At 52.9% G+C, this 21,611-nt stretch overlaps 2 protein-coding genes across 20 annotated transcripts in view; one reads left to right on the top strand and one right to left on the bottom strand.

The window, feature by feature from the left end:
- The first annotated feature begins 3,891 nt into the window (after window positions 1–3,891).
- On the top strand, window positions 3,892–8,206 carry NR2E3 (nuclear receptor subfamily 2 group E member 3). Of its 7 annotated transcripts, none has more exons than XM_032123392.1 (8): window positions 3,895–4,095; window positions 4,978–5,302; window positions 6,018–6,121; window positions 6,204–6,458; window positions 6,543–6,724; window positions 6,939–7,170; window positions 7,246–7,351; window positions 7,427–8,206. In XM_032123392.1, the coding sequence occupies exons 1-8, from the start codon at window positions 4,038–4,040 to the stop codon at window positions 7,557–7,559; spliced, it is 1,395 nt and encodes a 464-aa protein (XP_031979283.1). In that variant the 5' UTR covers window positions 3,895–4,037; the 3' UTR covers window positions 7,560–8,206. The 7 variants fall into 7 exon arrangements, with proteins under 7 accessions (XP_031979281.1, XP_031979284.1, XP_031979282.1 ...); XM_032123395.1 differs by having other exon boundaries at window positions 3,897–4,095; window positions 5,152–5,302; XM_032123390.1 differs by having other exon boundaries at window positions 3,892–4,095; window positions 6,939–7,351.
- A 3,393-nt stretch (window positions 8,207–11,599) lies between these two features.
- MYO9A (myosin IXA) overlaps window positions 11,600–21,611 on the bottom strand; it is a 175,394-nt gene continuing 165,382 nt past the window's right edge. For 10 of the 13 annotated variants that reach the window (XM_032123312.1, XM_032123311.1, XM_032123315.1 and 7 more), the window contains 10 exons: window positions 21,306–21,367; window positions 19,337–19,529; window positions 18,711–18,839; window positions 18,284–18,389; window positions 17,722–17,853; window positions 16,446–16,569; window positions 15,613–15,666; window positions 13,385–13,587; window positions 13,068–13,210; window positions 11,600–12,633 (listed from right to left, as the gene is read on the bottom strand). In XM_032123312.1, coding sequence (XP_031979203.1) covers window positions 12,152–12,633; window positions 13,068–13,210; window positions 13,385–13,587; window positions 15,613–15,666; window positions 16,446–16,569; window positions 17,722–17,853; window positions 18,284–18,389; window positions 18,711–18,839; window positions 19,337–19,529; window positions 21,306–21,367 — 1,628 coding nt within the window. In that variant the 3' untranslated portion in view covers window positions 11,600–12,151. The remainder of the gene's footprint in view (window positions 12,634–13,067; window positions 13,211–13,384; window positions 13,588–15,612; window positions 15,667–16,445; window positions 16,570–17,721; window positions 17,854–18,283; window positions 18,390–18,710; window positions 18,840–19,336; window positions 19,530–21,305; window positions 21,368–21,611) is intronic. The other 3 variants (XM_032123317.1, XM_032123319.1, XM_032123318.1) reach the window with 1 other exon arrangement.

The following is a 21,611-nucleotide window of genomic DNA, read 5'->3' as shown; positions in this document are numbered from 1 at the left end:
GGCATCTGCCCCAGCATCTGTCACCGAGCTGAGTCACGACCCTGCCTCGGGCTTTAACGTTTGCTCCTTCACCCCCACCCACCACCCACAGCCCCTCGGCCGTGGCGTCAGGCCTGCTCGTGCTGCACCCAAAAAGGGCTGGGTTGGGCTCCCAAGAGGGCCCAGTTGGGTGCTCATGGAGCCCTCATCCCCGGGAAGAGGACAGGGTGCTGCTCCACGGGGAGCCCACCATGGGGACAGCACCCAGCTGGGTGTAATGGAGAAACAGGGTGGGAAACCATATTTTTGTAATTATTGGCTTTCCTGGGGGTGCTGATGATTGGCTGGCAGCAGATGGTTGGCCCAGCTAATCCCCCTCCCAAATCCCTGCTCCGGAGCTGGCTTTTACCCGACGGCGAGGAGGGACGGGCAAATTAGCCGACTCAGCTGTATCGCCACGCTGGCCGCTCCCCGCTGACCCTGGCACTGGCCGCCCCTGTCCCCATGGGTGGGCCGGCACACCGGGATGCAGCTGTTCCCGGCACCCCTGGATCGGGCACTGGGGGGTGTTTCACCCCTGGGTGAGAGGTGTGGAGGCACCCAAGGGCCGGGCAGGGAGGTGACAGCTTGCTCCCGCCGCATTAGCCCAGCGTCATAATTCTGCTGCGGGAGGAGGCGGCCACTGCTGCAGATGGCGGCGGTCAGAGATCTGGGTCAGGACAGGGGCTGTGGGTGGGACAGGCACCCTGGGGAAGCAGGGGGTCCCAGGGTGGGAGGGGGCATGGAGCCGTGGTGCAGGCAGGGATGGATCATGGTGCAGGCAGGGATGGGCCATGGTGAAGGCAGGGATGGGCCGTGGTGAAGGCAGGGATGGAGCCATGGTGAAGGAAGGGATGGGTCATGGTGAAGGCAGGGATGGGTCATGGTGAAGGCAGGGATGGAGCCATGGTGAAGGCAGGGATGGGCCATGGTGAAGGCAGGGATGGGCCATGGTGGAGGCAGGGATGGGGCCATGGTGGAGGCAGGGATGGGTCATGGTGAAGGCAGGGATGGGTCATGGTGAAGGCAGGGATGGGTCATGGTGAAGGCAGGGATGGGTCATGGTGTAGGCAGGGATGGGGCCATGGTGCAGGCAGGGATGGGGCCATGGTGAAGGCAGGGATGGGTCATGGTGAAGGCAGGGATGGGGCCATGGTGCAGGCAGGGATGGGGCCATGGTGAAGGCAGGGATGGAGCCATGGTGAAGGCAGGGATGGGTCATGGTGCAGGCAGGGATGGGTCATGGTGAAGGCAGGGATGGAGCCATGGTGAAGGCAGGGATGGGTCGTGGTGCAGGCAGGGATGGGGCCATGGTGAAGGCAGGGATGGGCCATGGTGAAGGCAGGGATGGGCCGTGGTGAAGGCAGGGATGGGTCATGGTGAAGGCAGGGATGGGGCCATGGTGAAGGAAGGGATGGGGCCATGGTGGAGGCAGGGATGGGTCATGGTGAAGGCAGGGATGGGTCATGGTGAAGGCAGGGATGGGGCCATGGTGCAGGCAGGGATGGGGCCATGGTGAAAGAAGGGATGGAGCCATGGTGAAGGCAGGGATGGGCCATGGTGCAGGCAGGGATGGAGCCATGGTGAAGGCAGGGATGGGTCATGGTGAAGGCAGGGATGGGCCATGGTGAAGGCAGGGATGGGGCCATGGTGCAGGCAGGGATGGGGCCATGGTGCAGGCAGGGATGGAGCCATGGTGAAGGCAGGGATGGGGCCATGGTGAAGGCAGGGATGGGGCCATGGTGCAGGCAGGGATGGGGCCATGGTGCAGGCAGGGTTGGGGCCATGGTGCAGGCAGGGATGGGGCCATGGTGAAAGAAGGGATGGAGCCATGGTGAAGGCAGGGATGGGCCGTGGTGAAGGCAGGGATGGGGCCATGGTGCAGGCAGGGATGGGGCCATGGTGAAAGAAGGGATGGAGCCATGGTGAAGGCAGGGATGGGCCATGGTGCAGGCAGGGATGGAGCCATGGTGAAGGCAGGGATGGGCCATGGTGAAGGCAGGGATGGGGCCATGGTGAAGGCAGGGATGGGCCGTGGTGAAGGCAGGGATGGGTCATGGTGAAGGCAGGGATGGGCCGTGGTGAAGGCAGGGATGGGGCCATGGTGGAGGCAGGGATGGGTCATGGTGAAGGCAGGGATGGGGTCATGGTGAAGGCAGGGATGGGGCCATGGTGAAGGAAGGGATGGAGCCATGGTGAAGGCAGGGATGGGGCCATGGTGAAGGCAGGGATGGGGCCATGGTGAAGGAAGGGATGGGGCCATGGTGAAGGCAGGGATGGGTCATGGTGAAGGAAGGGATGGGCCGTGGTGAAGGCAGGGATGGGGCCATGGTGCAGGCAGGGATGGGGCCATGGTGAAGGCAGGGATGGAGCCATGGTGAAGGCAGGGATGGGGCCATGGTGAAGGCAGGGATGGGGCCATGGTGAAGGCAGGGATGGGTCATGGTGAAGGCAGGGATGGGCCGTGGTGAAGGCAGGGATGGGGCCATGGTGCAGGCAGGGATGGGGCCATGGTGAAAGAAGGGATGGAGCCATGGTGAAGGCAGGGATGGGGCCATGGTGCAGGCAGGGATGGAGCCATGGTGAAGGCAGGGATGGGGCCATGGTGAAGGAAGGGATGGAGCCATGGTGAAGGCAGGGATGGAGCCATGGTGAAGGCAGGGATGGGCCATGGTGAAGGCAGGGATGGGGCCATGGTGAAGGCAGGGATGGGTCATGGTGAAGGCAGGGATGGGTCATGGTGAAGGCAGGGATGGGTCATGGTGAAGGCAAGAAAGATGGTGGAGCCGTGTAGAGTCAGGAAGGGTGATGGAATGTTGCTGCACGTGGGAACATGGAGCCATGGTGCATGCAAGGCTGATGGAGTCACAGTGCAGACAGTGAAGAGGGAGAAATGCTTCAGGCAAAAGGGATGGAAGGAGGTTGTAGGCAGGGGGATGCAGGAATGCTGCAGGCAGGGGGGATGCAGGAATGCTGCAGGCAGGGGGGATGCAGGAATGCTGCAGGCAGCGAGGATGGAGCCACACAGAAGTCAGGGATGCCGGAGGGGTGACCCCCAGCCCCTGGATCCACTGGAGCCAGCCCTCAGCAGGGACTTGCTGCCAGTGCCTGTCCCCCGGGACACCTTCAGGGCATCAACACCCCTGAGCCCCGTCTGGAAGGGGCACGGCAGGCCGGGAACCCCTGTCCTCAGCCTGGCCCATCGCTGGGGACAGCCCGGGCCCGTGACAGTGGCCACCCGCCACCCCCCTGAGCGGGGCGGGGGGGGGTTTAGCGGCTAAAGCCCACAAATCCCAAATTGTGCTGCCCTGTCACCGCGAGGGTTTAGCCGTGGTTGCGTAACCCGGGGGCCACCTGGCCCCCACCCTCTGCGGTGTCAGCAGCCCCAACATCCATGGGGGCCCCCGACCCCAGGAGGGGATGCTGAAGCACAGTGGGGCCCCTACCGAGCATCCCCCCCTCCCCTCGCCATCAGGGCCGGTAATTAATTACTTGGGGGCAGGGAAATTACCCCCCTTAATTACCACTTTTCGTTATTCCCCTCTAACCGCCTTAGTGAAGGGCTTATGCGCTTACAGGACCTGGTGGGTCCCAAGGGGAAGACGACACATATGGGGGGTCCCCAGCCCGAGCCCCACCTGCCACCTCTGCAGAATCTCGGCCTGGCAGTGCGGGGCTGGGGGTGCTGGCAGGGTGACACCTCCACGGTGGCCCGCGGCGGCGCGCGGGGGGGTGGCTTGGGTGTCGCGGGGTTTAGGGTTACAGGGCTGGGGCTCAGCACCTTTTTAATTCTTCATCGCGTGGCTGATTGATCCCCCCCGCCCCGCGCAGACACTAAAGATTAAGAGGGTGACAAAGAGGCGGCTGCTTACACAGCGCCCGCCGCTAAGCCGCCTTGAAGAGAGCAAGGCAAGAGCCCCGCTGGCCGCAGAGCTGCCGGAGCACCCAGCGCCTGGCCAGACCCTCCGCGGGGATCCAGAGGGACAGGACAGGGACAGGTCGGGAACGCCGGGTGAGGGATGGCTGCGTCCCCGGCGGGGTCGGTGGTGAGCGCCGGGCTGGATGAGAGCCCCACGGGTAAGAGGTGGTTCTGCTGGAGTGGGTGCGACACGGCGGGACACGGGTTTTTCTCTGGGATGGCCAGGCTCCCGCTGTGGTCATTCCCCAAGATGCCTGGGGGGTCCTCTTCGTGGTTCTCCTCTGGGATACTTGGAATCCCCATCATGGTCAATCACCGAGATACTTGGGGTCCTCCGTGGCAGTTTTTCTCTGAGATGCCTGAGATCATCATGGCCTTCTTCTGGATGCCTTTGGTCCCCATCGTGGGCCTTCTCTGAGATATCTGGGTGTCCCTATTATGGTTCATCTCCAAGACACCCAGCGTCCCCATCATAATTGTTTGGGTTGTTTGGGCTCTCCATTGCCAACCTTCTCCAGAATGGCTGGGCTTCTCCTCATGGTCCTTATCCTGCGTGCCCAGGGTCCCCATCATGGTCTGCTGGGATGCCTGGGGTCTTCAGCTGTCATCCTTCTCCAAGATGCTGAGTCCCCATCACGGTCCTTCCCTAGGCCAGGATGCCTGCAGTGCCCGACCCTCTCCATGGTGTCCATGGTCCTCATCTCTTTTCCTTCTCCAGGACCCCTGAGGTCCCCAGCTATGCCCCTTCTCCAGGACTCCTGGGGTCCCCAGTCATAACCCTCTCCTGCATGCCCTTGGTCCCTGGCCCTCCACCAGGGTTCCCACAGTTCCCTGCTGTGACCCTTGTCTGGGGTGCCCCATGTCCCCAGAGCTGTCCCTTCTCCATCCTTGATTGCAGCCCTTCTCTGGGATGCTCAGTCCCCCTCCTGGGACGCCTGGTGTCCCCATCCCTAAGAACACCGTTTCATCCTTTTTTATTTTGCAAAATTCCTGTGAGAGTTCATCCTGCATCACTCTGTGTGCTGGGGTGTGGGAAAAAGGTGAACCCCGTGTGGAGTCCCTGAGGTGTCCCCATTCACGTCCCCGGGCTGAACCAGCAGAGACAGGAGCCACCCCATCTCCAGGATGCTGGGAGGCAGCAGGGACTGGTGGGAAGGACGAGGGACATCGGGATGCCCAGAGGAGCCCCAGATACGACGGCTCCACTCCCGCAGGGCTGAGCCCGGCCCCCGGGAAGGCGCTGAGCCCGGTGCTGCTGTGCAAGGTGTGCGGGGACACGAGCAGCGGGAAGCACTACGGCATCTACGCCTGCAACGGCTGCAGTGGCTTCTTCAAGCGCAGTGTCCGCAGGAAGCTCATCTACAGGTGGGAACAGGCGTGGGGGTCCCCACAGGGCAGGGAATGGGGGGACGGGCAGCCAGAGGGGCAGTGACCCTGCAGATGGGCATCCAGGGGGGTAAGAACCAGGGTCCCATGGACAGACAGCATGGAGGAAAGAACAGCCCGCAGGGCAGGGACCCCAGGAATGGCCACCCAGGGAGTCAGAGGATGGACACAGTGGGGCGGGAGTGGGGGGAACAGGGACCTAGCAAGGTAGGGACACCCAGCAGAGCAAGGACCTCATGGGATGGGGCACCCAACAGGGAAGGGATGGACACCCTGTGGGATAGGGATCTTGGAGATGGACACCCAGCAGGACAGGGAGTTTGGCGACAGGCACCCAGTGGGGTGGGGTCCCCTGGGATGGACACTCAGCAAGCCAGACACCTCAGAGCATGGGCAATGGGGGACTTAAAGCCATGCAGGGGACAGGCACGCAGGCGGAGAGGCACCTGTGGAGAGGGTATCCAGAGCTCCCTGATGGGGCCAAAACACCCATCCAGGCAGAGCATTCACTGGGACAGGGCACCCTTAGAGAGGGGACAGGGCACCTGCTGGGAACAGTGTGCCCACAGCGGTGGGGCACTTGTTGGGTGGAGGAAACCCATGGCGGGGAGATATGGCACCCATGGGGGCAGGACCCTCCTCGGGGACAGGGGTCACCCCAGGGGCTGCAGCCAGGTGCCACCTCTCCCCATAGGTGCCAGGCGGGGACGGGGCTGTGCCCAGTGGACAAGGCTCACCGCAACCAGTGCCAGGCCTGCCGGCTCAAGAAGTGCCTGCAGGCCGGCATGAACAAGGATGGTGAGATGGGGGGGACACACAGTGACGAGAGGCAGGGGGTGACAGCGGCGTGGCCGCTGCTGATGCCACCTTGTCCTCCCAGCTGTGCAGAACGAGCGCCAGCCCCGCAGCACGGCCCAGGTCCGGCTGGACAGCATCGAGCTGGATGCTGAGCTGCCCCCTGAGCACGTGGCCACCACACGTGAGGTCCCCCCATCACCCTGTCCGGCTCCTCGTGGTCCCAGTGCTACTGTTGCTGTCACCCCGGGTCCCCGAGCGCCCACACCACCCACCAACCATCGCTTCATGGCCAGCCTGATGACGGCCGAGACCTGCGCCAAGCTGGAGCCCGAGGACGGTGGGTGGCTGCCAGTGGAGAGGGGGGTGGGCGGGTGGTCGATGTCCCCGTGGTGTGGTGACAACCAGTGTCCTCTTCCTGCAGCTGATGAGACGGTGGATGTGACGGGCAGCGAGCCGGAGCGGGCGACCGGCGAGTATCAGGTGGCTCCGTACCCGGCAGCCAGCCCCGAAAACATCTACGAGACCTCAGCACGTCTCCTCTTCATGGCTGTGAAGTGGGCCAAGAACCTGCCCGTCTTCTCCAACCTGCCCTTCCGCGACCAGGTGGGGCTGGGAATTTCTGTGAGGAATTGGGGATCTGCCTATGTGGCAACAGGAACCCCAAAAAGAGTAGCAGCCAGTCAGGATGGCTGGAGCATCTCCACAACATTCTTAGGGTTCCCTCACAGATGCTCTTTGGCCCAACCAGCTGTGGTGGCTGCAGGTCCTGGAGGCTTTGGGGTTGACAGGGACTTTGGGGTCCCCCTGCTCTCCCCAGGTGATCCTGTTGGAGGAAGCATGGAGCGAGCTGTTCCTGCTCTGTGCCATCCAGTGGTCCATGCCCCTGGAGAGCTGCCCGCTGCTGGCTGTCCCCGAGCCGGCCCCTGGGAAGCTGCTGCCGGCCGCCCTGGACGTGCGGGCGCTGCAGGAGACCCTTGGCCGCTTCAAGGCATTGGCTGTCGACCCCACGGAATTTGCCTGCATGAAGGCCGTGGTGCTCTTCAAACCAGGTGAGGCCACCCCCAGCACCCACCACTGGCCATCCCTGTGCCCCTCCCCAGCCTGTCACCCCCTTGTCCCTGCAGAGACCCGTGGCCTGAAGGACCCTGAGCAGGTGGAGAACCTGCAGGACCAGTCGCAGGTGATGCTGGGCCAGCACAACCGTTCCCACTACCCCGGGCAACCCGTCAGGTACCGCTGTCCCCACGTCCTCATGGGTGACACCAGGGTGGGACACCCACCCATGGCCACGGCTCTGTCCCCCAGGTTCGGGAAGCTGCTGCTGCTCCTCCCGGCGCTGCGTTTCATCTCCTCGGAGCGCGTGGAGCTGCTCTTCTTCCGCCGCACCATCGGCAACACCCCCATGGAGAAGCTGCTGTGTGACATGTTCAAGAACTGAACCCCCTTCCTGCTGTCACCCGGCGTGTTTGTCACCCTGCGCTGGCACCCTGTCACCCCCACCCTGGGTCTCCTCACCCTGGGGTGTGAAGGTGCCCGTGGTCCCATCTCCGGGGCGATGTCCAGGACTGTGGAATGCTGCTGGCAGCTGGGAGGTGGAGCCAGCTTCCCTGGGGGTGGAAGGGGGATGTTCCCAAGTGAGTGCCCAGTGCAGTGGCAGCACCTCGTTGGGGCCCGTCTTGATGGTGTCCCAAACGCTGGAGGAACCCAGGCAAAGGCACCTTGGCACCATGAGGACCCGCTGCCACCCAGGAGCCACCAGCCTGGGGGACACTTACCCAGGGATGACGCCAACCTGGGGAGTGACATCAGCCAGGGATGACACTGGCCAAGGGTGGTGCCACCTGGGGGTGACACCAGCCCAGGAGTGACACTGGCCAAGGGTGGTGCCACCTGGGGGTGACACCAGCCCAGCACATCCTCGGCTTGATCCCAGCCCGGGGTGACACCGCCCAGGGGTGAGCCCAGCCCGGGGTGACACTGGCTGGGGGTGCTGCTGTCGCAGGGCCAGACCCTTGTCCCGAGTCCTGGGGTCTCCCACTCGTGTCCCCCTTTCATACTCGGAATAAAGAGGGTTTTGCAGCCCGAGTCCCTGTGCTGATGACTTGGGTCCCCTTGGATGGGGGACTGGGGGGGACCAGCTGAATGTTAATAACCTGAATAGGAATAAATAGAAATCAATAACCTGAATATAAATACCTTGAAAATAAATTATCTGAGTGGAAATAAACTAAATAGAAGTAAAATTAGTATAAATAATCTGAATTAAATAATCAATATAAGTAAGATTAACAGAAAAATATGAATAAAAATAAAATGAAAATAACTGGAAATTATCTGAATATAAAAAAGATAAGTATAAGTAATATGTCTGGAAATAATCCGTTGGAAATAATGAAATAATTTGAATAGAAATATAATGCAACTAAATAAACTGAAATAGTCTGAATAGAAATTAATTGAAAATAAACTATCTTAATATAAGTGAGATGAATATGAATAATCTGAATAGAAATAAAATGCACGTAAATTATTGGAACATAAATATCTGCTTTGAAATATCCTTCACTAAATAATCTGAATAGAAAGAAAATAAAACTAAATAATCTGAAATAATCTGAATAGAAATAAATTGAAAATAAACAAACTGCATATAAATAGGAGAAACATAATGAATCTCATTGGAAATAATCTGAATTAAATTGTGTGGACAGAAATATAATGAAATAATCTGAATAGAAATAAACTGAAAATAAATTGTCTGAATGTAAACAGTCTACCTAAAAGTAATCAGAAATAATCTGAATAGAAATAAATTGAAAACAAATTATCTAAATAGAATGAAATAGAAATTATCTGATTAAAATAATTTGTATGTAAATATTCGGCATATACATAAATAAAAATAATGTGAATATCAAGTAAGAGAAACAGAAGTTCTCTGACCATAAATAATGAGAATGTGAATAACCAGCACTGAACAGGCTGAAGGGAAGTGATCCCGAGCCCCGTCTCCCCCTCCCAGCTCCACCATCCGCACGGGGATGGGGAAAATCCACAACTCCATAACCCCATGGAACAAATGGGGGAAACAAACAACCCCCAGACCCCTGGGGCGTGGGCAGCAGGAACAGTGTCCCACTGGGAATTCTTGGCCTTTGCAGATTGACACTTTTATTTGTCCGTTTGTGTCGGTTTGTACACGATTCCGAGCGCGGGCGACGCGGGATAATATATCCTCTTACATACAGACTTTGTTTAATTTACACGCAGCGACTTTATAAATTACTTAGAAAACTTTCCATGAAAAATAACAACAATTCCCCTCGCAGCCCTCCAGTAGTCAGTACATTCAGCCCTCCGGAAAACCCTCTGGGACCCCAAATCCTGCCAGGGAAGGGCTGGGAAGGAGCGGGGAGATGCCAGAGGAAGGGGACCCTGGAACAGCCCATTATCCCTCCAGTCCTGCTCAGCTCCTGCCAGAACTGGATTTTATATATATATATATATATATGTATATATTTCTTTTACATGTGTTTTTTCTTTATACATATAACCACAAGTATATTATATATATAAAGAAATATATTTTCAATATATTCTATATATATTCCATACACTTATCTATATCAAGAAGTCTATTTTCTTTATATATTTTCCCTACATTCCATACATTTTTATATATATGAAGAAATAGAGAGAAAATAGATTTCTTTATATATACTATATATTTCCTTTATATATTTCTTTACAGAGAAATACTCTTTATATAAAGAAATATATAAATATATGTAAAGAAACATACATAAACATACATATTAAACATATATTAAATATATGCTTAAATCATATAACATTAAATATGTTTCTACATAGAGAAGAAATACATTAAAATATATATAAAGTAATAAATATTCTATATATAGTACATATTTCCTTTATATATATATACTTCCTTATATATAGAAATATGTAAAATATATACATAAGGAAATATATAATTAATTTCCTTTCTATACTTCTTTATATATAAATATATAAACATATATACATAAAGAAATACGCATTCTTTATATATAGAATACCTTATATATTTATATATAAATATGTACTATATATGTAATAGAAAATACATAAATGTATTTAGCCTTTATATTCTTTTATGTATTTTTTAATTGTATGGAGAATATTTATTTGTTTGTGTGTATATTTTCTTTATATATAGAATATATATATTATTATATATGTTCTTCATATATATAAATATCACTTAAATATATTTTCCTTATATAGAAATTAAATATATATAAGGAAAATAAATATATTCCAAAAGAAATTAGGTACATATATATATATATATATAAATATATATATATATTTATATCAGTATGTTTGCCCGAGGCAGATCTGACATCCCTGCTCTCATCCCGCTGGGATGAGGAACCTGAGGATGAGGCTGGACCCTTCACTCGTCCCCAGGATCTCCTCCCCCATAGCCATTTTAAGGGCAGTTCTGGGGTTTTTAGTTCAAGTGGCTCAAAATGCTGGTTTGGCACCAAGCACTCGGCTGCTCCCAACAATCCCAGTTCCCAGAGAATTTGGGGTGGCTCCCCAGGAGTTTCCACTGCTGTGGTCACACTCCGCCTTCCCTGTGCATCCGGGTCGGTCCCCAAAGCCCTGGTTGTCCCTCTGGGGCTGGGAAAATCCCAGCTCCCCCCCGGATGGGGGTGACTGACTCGGTCTGGCTCCACTCCCGGGATGCAGAGCCGAGGCCGATGCTGTTCCCACTCTCCCTGCGGCATCTGTCGCTTCCCCCGTAGGAAAAAAAATTAAAGATAACATGAAAAAAAAGTGTCAAATTTCAAATAGCGAATAAAAAATAACCCAAATAAATAAACCATCCCTGGAATGGGCAGGGGGAGAGGGGACCGAGGGGCAGCTCGGCCAAACCCAGGCATGCTGGGAAAAGACAAAATACTCAGGAAAACTCAAGTTTTTGCTATTTTCCCCATTTTTGATGGCACTTCAGGAAAGGATGAGCCCCAGCCCACCTGGAAGGACAGATTCAGCCTTTATAAATCTAATTAGTGAGCCAGGGCTCCTAATTTTGCCTTTCCAGAGGTGTTCCGGCACCCGGAGCTTCTCCAGGTGCCACTGAGGATGATGATGAGACGACTGGGGAGGGATTATGAGCTGAGTCATTAACTAGCATCGTTAATTAGTCCTATGATGGGCTATGATGGGCTAATCACACCTCCAGGGATTTCTTGCTGAAAATAAAACTCCGTGTTTTATTGAGCGATGGCCGGTGACACCAGTGGTGACAGCAAGGATGGCTCAGCCTATTGCTCCCCTCCTCTCTGGCCCAAAAATAATAATAATAATTAAAAAAAAAATTCTGTCTGGGGAAAAACGTTAAAAAAAAATAATAAAAATATATATATTTACATGTAACTCCAGGAACCGGTATATAAACAAATATCGCTTCAAGTAGTCCTCGATTATTATTAATTATTATTATTTTTTAATACTGATGGTCTCAAAAAAAAAAAAAAAAGAAAAAAAAGAGGAAAGGTGGTTAGGTCTCATTAAAAAATAAAAAACCAAAGGGAAAAGGTTATTTTTGGCAGGTTTTAACACTTTTCCATGCGCTCAGCGTTGGCGTGGATGAGGCGGTTAAAGCGCGGAGGGCTTGGCTGCAGTGGAGCCAGCTCGGGGTGCTCCCATGGGAGTTCCAGGCTTGGTTTGCTCCTACCGACGGCGATTCGGCACAAGGATCTGGCGGCGGATGCTCCGAGATGTGGGATGCTCTGAGGGGAAGGGCCAGGAGCCGGCCAGGGCCTCCCATCCCGGTCCACCCCCTGGCCACCCGAAGGTCTCAACCCCCCCAAACCATTAAGGCCACCATTAAAACCGTCCCCTCCCGGCCTTTTTAATTAAGAATTCATCCCCCTGGCATTAACGAGGAAACCATCAGAGCACTGCTGATGGGGAGGATGCCCCGGCACGAATGCAGCCCTGGGGTGGAGCATCTCAGACCATGAACTCATTGCTCCCCAGGAGGACAAGGGGTTGGGCGGCAGCGCAATCAGCCTCGGGGTTCCTCTTGCGTCCCCCTCCAGGCCCCCCATCCGGGGGCTCTTTGGTTTTTGGGGGGGAAGTTTTCACACTCTTCAGTTTCTGTTTGCCTTTCTCCGGGTTGAAGGTCCCGCGTGTGGTGAACTGCGGCCGGTCCTCGGGACAACGGAGCGGCCCCGCCAGGCCCTCAGCGCTCGCCCGGGTTTCGGGGGCCTCGCCGTGTCCCCCCGCTCGGTAGAAAGGAGATTTGGAGTACATCTGGAAGCGCTTCCGGGGCAGGTGGGGCAAGCAGGAGGTGGATGACTGGGAGGAGGAGGAGGAGGAGACGGGGGTGTCGGACGGCTCCGCCGGGTCCAGCCGCATCCTGGGGTGCCGTCGCAGCCGGCTCGGCCCCTCGGCCTTGGCAGGGCGCAGGGAGGTAAGTGCTACACTTCTCTCTGCAGGGGCAGAAGGACCACGGATGGTCAACACCCGGACACCACCCAGTACCCAACCACTCCCTCCCTGGGGACACATGCCATTGAAGCCAGGACAACGTTCCCAGCATCTCGGTGGGGGCAGCGTCACCCCAGATGAAGCGGCAGCACTGGAAGAATGTTCACCTCCCCACCAACCCTGGCTGCTCCCATCCATCCCCCCCGGGCCATGTGCTTGAACCCTTAACCCCCCTCTCTGCACCCATTTAAACCGTTGACTTTCAATAAACTTGAAAATCCCAAATAATAATAATCCTTCCCAGAGTGACAGAAAAACGTGGTGCCCCCAAGTTTGGGGGGGGACTGCCCATGGCAGGGAGATGGACTTCATGACCTTTGAAAGTCCCTTCCAACCCAAACCACTGCATCATAAACCCAAGAACACCTGGGTTTACCCGAGCGATCGGAGATGGCTCCTTCGGAGTCAAAGTTCAAATTTTCTGAGCTGTCGGCGGTGCCGATGGAGGCTTCGGACTCGAGGGTTTCGTCGTCGGAGGCGCGGGGCTCCAGTGTCAGCATCTCGAATGTCAGCTCCTCCCTGCAAAGCCAACGCAGCCCCATTGACCCAACAGGACCAAAAAGGTGGAGAGGAGAAAGGGATGCACATGCACCAAGAGATCATGGAGGGATGGAGCCCGCCAGTTATCAACCACATGATGTCAAACAACATCCACAGGTTCGGGACGTGGCTCGAACCCTCGGCCAGACTCACTTTTCCTTCTGCAGGCTCTCGATCTGCTCGGTCAGCACCTTCTCCTCCTGCTGCATGGCCACCTGCTGCTGCTCTGTCACCTCCATCTCCATGGCCTCCTCGCTGCTCATGGTCTCCTCGGGGACGTCCGTCACTGAGGGCAAGCGCCCGGTGACAGGGGACGCGGGGCTGGGGTAGGCGCCGCGCCGCACGCGTCCTTTGCCCTGAAGAGAGACAATGGTGTCACCACCACCAGCCGAGGTGATGTGGCAAACACTCAGGTGCCAACCACACTGCTCTCCCAAGGAGTGAAGAAGAAGGGCCCAGACATTGGTCCTCAGTGTGCTGCTGCCGGATGCACCCCAGACCCTCCAAAACTTCTCTTCAGGCTGGGAGAAGTACCAGAAGGACTCAACACATTGGAGGGGCCGGGGATGGAGGTGGTGAGGAAGGCAGCAGGGAGGATGATGCTGGTGAACCAAGTGCAGCTTGGACTCCAAGCAAGCCCAGCTAGCAGCAGGATGGGTTCTCACAAAGCCCACAGCCTGTGTGATGGGAAGCTTGACAGTGGCTTTAGGTGGGAGCATCACAAAGGCTTTGATTTCAGGGCACCTGGCTCCCGCTTTATCCTTGGATCAAGTCTTACATCCTTCCCCTATCCACCTTTGGTATTACCTGAGCATCACAAGGGTCTCACTGACCCCTTCAGCAAACAGGAACTCCCATCTAATCATGTTGTCCATACCCTGATCTCACGTACAGGAGATCCAGAAACCAGGACCACCTCCAGTGGTCCGTTGCAAGACAACCAATGTGGATCTTTGTGCCCACAGCTGAACTGGCTCTGATTTAATGCAGCTCTGAAGAACCACCTCATTTTTTAAATACTGAAACTGGCAACGAAAAAGGACTCAAACAAGAGTGGTACAGATGGAGAGACATATATGCAGCTGTTTTGATCTTCTGAGGACCAGCTCTACAGATCTGCTCCACAGAGCAGAAGGATTCTTGGAGATGAGGGACATGGCAGAGATTAAACAGATTTTATCTTATCATGACCAGACATCTCATCTTCTACATTCCAGAACTGATGTGACCAGGACTAAGAGAGGTCCATCACTTGCTGCCCTCCCCTGACAACCATCATCCAGGAAGAATCTGTGTCTCCCTGGGGTGGAAGAGCTTGTTGCAGCTCAACTTTCCTCCCCGTATTTAAGCCCTGCATCCCCAGGTCTTCCTGACAACCCATGTGCCCAGAGCAGGTTTTCAGGATAAAGGATCCTCCCTTTTTCCCTTTAAAAGCTGGATTTCCTCCATTTTAGCCCTTTCATCTTTTAACACCACATCTCAGAGATCTTTGTCAGCAAAGCCGTTCCTGCGCCCTGGTGTTCTTCTGATGACACCTTTCACGTGGGCTCCTGAGCTGAAGCACAGCTCCCTGAATCCTATTAGCCAAAAGCCCCAAGATCCCAAAGATCCCACTGGCTTGTGGACTTAAGCCCCAGAGAAATGCACCAGGGGAGCAGAGCTCGAATTTTACTCTTCTCCACCTCCTGACACTCATGGATGTGGAAGAATGGGGGGAACTTGAGGGAACTTTCATCATGGGCTGCACCTACTAGGAAAGGAAACAGCCCTATGAGCATTCCCAAAATCCTGCAGGTGCTTTTCTTGCCTGTCACAGTCTCACAGAACTCAAACTCAAGCTGGGATGGAGCTGGGGAATACAGGGCTTGCTGGACTACTCCTCATTCAAACCTGGGTGTCCTGACCTTGTGTTCAGGGTGGTAGTACTCCTCCTCCAAGAAGGTGGAGGAGACCTTTGGATGCCTCATGGTCTCCAAGGCATCCAAGCTGAGGTTTTTATCCACCATCTTCAGAAACAGCAGTGCTGTGAAAGGAACTTGATGCTGAAACGCATCCTGAACGAGGAGGAATTGAGGTGAGAAGGGAAGGGATGAATCAAGCAAAGTAAGAAAGAGGGAAGCACAGGATGGAAAAAGAAAATAAAATAGAAAATAAAGTAAGTAGGAAGGGAAAAGGGGTGGGAAGCGGATTTCTGAGGAGCTGCGTGCAGGGATGGCCGAGCGCCAGCCCCAAACTCCTGCGCCCGGGGGACCTGCGGGAGGAACGGCGGCTCCGAGGAGCGGCGGGACCGGACGGGTCACGGACAATGGCCGGTGGGACAGAGCTGGAATGAGCGACGGTGACACACAGCGAGGGTGGCGGCAGCCGCCGCTGATACATACCGGGATTGAACTGCGGGTTATGCTCATAAATCTAACTGCAATTAGTACGGGCTTCTGGATTAGAGAGGAGATGAAAAGGAAAGCAGAAGGTTAGAGTGCACATGCCGCCGCCCCTCCAAAAACCCGCTTTGCTCAGTTTGAGGTTTTTTCAGTTCACTGAGTGGGGCAGCTCTGCAGCACCAGCTCCACAATCTTGGGCAGCCCCTGCTTGGATTTCATCCCCAAAAAGCAGAAGCAATGTGTCCCTGAGGATCACTGGGGACAGGTCCAAGCAGAGGGCCTGCTCAGCTCCTCAGCCCAAGCCTGTGCTGATGGTGCCGCGCCGAGTCCGTCCCTCTCCCGCAGCCCAACAAGCCAAGCACAAGTGCATCCGCAGCCTGCCGGCCCCCCGCAAGCGTGGAAGCTCAATGAGATGGGTTTGAGGCTCCCAAAAAGGCAGTGCGGGAGCAGGGAGAGCCTTTGGGTTTAGATAATGTGACTGAGCACAAAAAATGATGGTCCAGGTCACCCATGGGGTGATGTTGAGCTGGTCAATGAAATGCTTGACTCAACTCAGGACCAAACAAGCTCAAATGAAGGTGGAAATGCTGATCAGGAACGTCTGAGCAGGAGTGACAACATTTCCGTGCACAGTTCCCACCTCCTCGTGCTTTGGTATGACTCCCTGTGAAGGTGAGGGGCCACCATGGGGCTGAGGGTCCCTGTCCTGGTGGAGATGGTGTGTGAGTTTGCGAGGGGTTTGGGAGGCTGGGATAAGCAGGAGAAGATAAGGTAGGGTGGCTTCAGGGGCAAGGAGAGGACAGGAGGGGACAGAGAGGGCTTTGGCATCTCACCATAGATCTGCGGATCAAGGAGAGGCGGCTCTTGGCTTTGTTCTCTGCAAACTCCAGGCTGTTGATGTCCTTGAGACGAGCCTTGTACTTGTTCATCTGCTCGATGACAATTAATTCCACACAACTAAGGGAGAAAAAACCCAAAAGAAGGCAAAATGGGAGGAGGAAGACATTTGATCTGAGCTGCTCTGTCTTGTCTCGGCTTGTCCTTCAACAGGATTTCCTGGTAGTTTCTCCCTTAGTTACAGCACATCCTCTCATTTTATTACAAGGAAAGGATTATTTTGAAGATCTGCCCTGATGGAAGAGCATGGAGAAGAAAAGCTCCAGCTGGAAGCCAGAGGGTGGTGAGAATTCTCCTAGGAAGAGTGATCATGGGCTATGGATGGATTGAGGAACAGCCTAGAGGTATTAAAGATCGCCAAGGACCCAACCTGGAAAAGGGAGTAGTGGAATACAAACCTGGAGAAGGCAGGCCGATTCCAACTCACTTGCAAGCAGTAACTCTGCAGCAGCTTGTGTAACTGAGCCGACTGTGTAATGTTGTCAGGAAGGTATTTGGGGAAAAAAATAGTCCTTTCCTTGTAATCAAACGAGAGGATGTGCAGGAGCTGAAGTGTGGGGGAGAAGCTACAATGAAATCCTGTTAAAGGACAGGTGTTCCTGCCAGCTGGGTCTCCAAACATGTTCTGGTCTTCAACAATTGTAATACTTACTGGAGGTAAAACTGTCTCCTTCAGAAGCCCAGCCCTTCACTGGAGGATTTTCATTATAGTAATTGACTCCAGTATCTATTTTTAAATCTATTTGGTATGAGCCAAACTGAATCTGGTCAAGTGCTTCACGTTTTCACTGTAAAACCTCTGCAATTATGGCAAACACCATAAATAAATCTAAATATATTAGTATTGCTGCAGACCAAGCAACTCACTTCAATAAAAAAGCCAAAATTAGGTAAGAATCAAGATTTGCTTGCCAAGAATGAACTACATTAACTATAACACCATGTCAGCACAAGCTCCACCTTTTCCTGCTGAGATGTGCCAGGCAGGAGCAGAAGCTTATCCACTCTTGGGGATCCTCCATCACTTAAAAATCCTTGTTAAACAACTTCTCGGGGATTGAGAGAATTGGAAATACCTTCATGCAGATGCATTTATTTGCATTTAGATGCTACGTGTTTATTACTTCATGCCAAAGCTCTCAATTTTTGAGCCATCTGACCATCCTAGGTGGTGCGGTGGTGGAGCTGGCTGACCCAGCCCCAGGCTCTTACGTGGTGGTTTTGCTGATGTCCTGAACGCTCTGCAGTGGGTCTGTTGTGTCGGGGCAGCGGAGGATGCAGGGAGCAAACACAATGGCCAAGGCGTTGGCTGACATGCGGTTGGTCTCCTCTTGGAGGGCAATCCTGAAAAAACAGGGATTAAGTGAGAAGTCAGAGGTGGAGGCACCTCCACTGCACCTCTTGCACATGGTCATGGATGAAGAGAGGAGATGATATTTCTATGGTGCAACCTTGCTTTGAGGGAGAAAGCCAAACCTCAAGACATCTCAGATATTCCCAGGCAACAACCATCCCTTTCCACCCAAAAACATGTCCCTGCAGTGGTGGGCAGCACCACAGAGCTGTAGGAACCACAAGTGACCAGAACACTGCAGAGGTCACTCATCAACACAACATCCCTTGGAGGAACAGCTCCACAGCCACCTCCTGGAAGACACAGCGCATTCAAAAGCTCTTCCCTGTCCCCTGCCACCTGCCTCTGGCCTCAGCTATTCCACTGGGAAGGATGCCTGACCATCCTGCCTTTGCCTAGAGCTGCCCAGGCCCAGCATACCTGACCAGGTGGAAGATGAGGCGCTCCAGGGTGCTGAGGTGGGTGCGGGAGAGCTGGTCGATGACTGAGTACACCCCACGCACCGTCTCCTTCCTCTCCTGGAGGCCTGTGGAGAAACCACCGGCGTTTAGGGGCAGCTTCTACTTCTTCGTCCTATTTTACTTCTTAATTTTCCTACTTAAAAGATACAATGCTGGGGCTGAAATTAGCTGAACCGTGATGCAAAAGCCACCAAATCGAGACCAAATTGCCTGAGGTTTTGCATAAAAACCCCTTTATAGCCAAAAAATCAGACTTTGAAACCAGGTAAATACAATTTGGCAAAACCAGCTGGTTTGGGCCCAAAGAGCGAATCAAAAGTTTGGCACTAAAAGTGGCCACCATTTCCCTCCACCAAGGGAATGGGATAGTGAGGGAGGCTCCTCACCCATCACCCGCAGGAACTCCTCGTAGAGCTCAAAGGTCATGAGGGGGTTGGGCAGATCTCGGAGCCACTGCTTGAACACGCTGGCAATGACATGGATGTTGTAGTCGTCTAAATTCACGTTATTGATGTCTGGGTTTGGCACCAGATGAAGCAAGAAGGAAAAGAACAAGAGACAATGATCAATATGAAGCCCAAGGCTGGACAAGGTGACCTTTAAAGGTCCCTTCCAACCCAAACTGTTCTATGATAAAGTACTCTAAAATAAAAAATGTTTACGTGCATTTAATGGCAACAAATCCAGCACTCGATTTCAGCTCCACATGGTAAAATTAGAGAAAAATGCATTTTCCAGGGTAAATAACTTCAGGTGGGACCAGGATTTCTCTTCTCGCTGATTGCTAGGGTGTCAGTAAGGCAGCATTTTCCCTCAAATAGAATGACTTTTTTTCATGGATTGCTCCCAAAAACCCCATGAGTTGCTGACCTGAGTTACGGCCACTGATGTGAAATCATCCCTTGCACGTCCCAGCGTCAGGAATGCTGAACCATCCCACCCTCCTCCCATCCAACTTTGCCGCTGCGGAGATTTTCCTCCCCATGTAGGATTTTATCCCGCCTCCTCTTACCTGTATCGAGGCCTTGCCGCAGCTCCTTGATCTTGTTGGTGGATCCTGATTTCCTGTAGATGCCCTCCGTGTACAGCCCATGCATTTCGATGTAGTTGATGAGCTTCTCCACCAGCAGCGGCACCGCCCGCTCCTCGCTGGTCAGCCGCGACAGCTCCACGCCGAACTGCCGCGGGGAGAGCTCGGGGTCGTGCTGCACAGGAAAAGGGAAAAAGGGATTAAAATCTCTCTGGGAAGCAATGCTGGTGCAGCTTTGGATCCGATTATTCAGAGTCCTTCAGCTGATCTAGGAGATGTGTGAGTCTAATGAAGAAGGACAGGACAGGACACAGGTCTTGCAGTGCTAACCTGGTCTCCGGACATGCACCCGAAGGCAAAAAAGTCTGGATTTTCTTTCTTTAACCACCCCACTGTAGTTATATTCCCAGCCTGGCAGAGCCAATGCAGCTGGGCATGGTCCTCCTCTACATCCTGCCTCTCTGGCACCATCTCCAGGGATGATTTCACCCCCCAAAGATGCACAAAGCAGAACAGGCAAATCTGAATCTTGGGTGTTTAGATCAATTTGAAGCATTGACAGTTACAAAAAACCAGTGAACAAACAAGATGCCAAAAAAAAGAACATGAGAAGACCCATCTACACCTGTCAGGAAGGAACCTTTTGCCAGCTGCAAGCACTCACTGGAGAGTTGATATCTGGCAAATTGAAATGTGGAGAAAGTCCTGCGCAGGAGATTCCGGATGGGAAAAAGTCAAAGAATCCAATAAAATATTGACATAAATTCTAAGCCCTAGCCAAAGGAAGCTGAGATGCAACTCCACCTTCAGCAAGGCAGTGGCTCCCCTTACAATTCCTCCTGCATTTTTCTTTTTCCCACTCAATGTCGTCTTTCATTGATCCTGCAAACCTTAGGAGCAGATGTGCATAAGGTCCCCATGTTGTTTCTTTCTCATGACTGATGGTTTGTAGCTCCCTATCACTGAGAACAACCCTGAAACCACAAATTCACCAAGCACAGAGAAACTGGAGCCTTCCTAGAGAACTTCTAACTGCCCAGTGCAAAGCTACCCATGAAGACACAGTGAACTTGCTTCCTTGGGTGCAGCACAAAAACTTCCTTGTGCAGAGAAATCACAACAAAGAAGTTGGCTCCAAGAATGTCTGAAAAAATTAATCAGAGATCTCAATGAACCTCCCAGATTTTAGAGCACAAACTCTTACAAGGTGTTCCCAGCTCTTGCAGAAATAGTGCCAGAAGGGGAAAGAGCGCAGCAAAAATCCTATATATATTCAAAATACAAATGGACTCGTGCAGCTTTCTGGGGGCTGTGTATTATGGAGGTTGTTCTCCCCTGAACAGCCTCCCAGGAAGCTGATAAAACTTTCCACTCATTATTATCCTGACTCTATTTCCTTCTTTTGGGCACAAAATAAGCTATTTTAAAAAAACCCCACCAAATCTTGATGAGTCATTGTTAGCCAGGATGACCTGTTGCACTCATTCCCTGTTCCCCACAACCTTAAATCCAGTAAACAATATTTAATTCCCCGCTAAAGAGGGCAGTGAACATCCTCCACCTGCCCTTCTTCGCACAGCCGTGGCAAGCAGGGACCGTTGGCGTGAGAAATAACCTGTATTTCCAAGGATAACCCCACATTTCCAAATCCTTAAAAGCTACAAAGTGAGGGAAATTCCTATTATTCCGTGTGGTTACAAGTCAGGGAATGACACTGCAATATCTGCTGCATGACTGGGCAGATCTACAGTGACTCATCGCTGCGTAATTCCCAAAATACCTAAAAAACTCCGGCTGGAGAGACCTCTGGGGATCTCTGGTCCAAGCTCCTGCTCAAAGGAGGGTTATTGCCAGCATTCTATCAAGTTTTGCACCTCCAACACTTTTTATACAAACTTGGGATCACTGCCTCAAGATATTTAATGAAAGCAAAGCAATGAGAGACATTTACCTTTTTGGAGCACTTGGTCGTGGTTTTAAGACAGCACTTCTTGTGACAAGCATATTTACATACTGCAATGGAGAAAAGGAGTGTTTAATTATCCCAAAGGTCACATTGCTGGAGAAATAGGAATTCATATGAATTGAGCAGCTCTCCTCAGAACTACCAGGTCAAAAGCATGTTGGATTTACAGTTTCCAGGGGCCAAGTCTGTATTAGATCCACTCAAACAAAAATAATGAAGCCTTCAAAATTAAAGGTGCCATATTTAAGTCCATGAAACATTAAACCCTCCCCCTCCGACAGATCAACTCAG

The sequence above is a fragment of the Corvus moneduloides genome, chromosome 13, assembly GCF_009650955.1.
Source record: "Corvus moneduloides isolate bCorMon1 chromosome 13, bCorMon1.pri, whole genome shotgun sequence".
NCBI classification, from domain to species: domain Eukaryota; kingdom Metazoa; phylum Chordata; class Aves; order Passeriformes; family Corvidae; genus Corvus; species Corvus moneduloides.
Note: the sequence above shows the minus strand (reverse complement) of the source record. Positions and strands in the feature narration are given on the sequence as shown.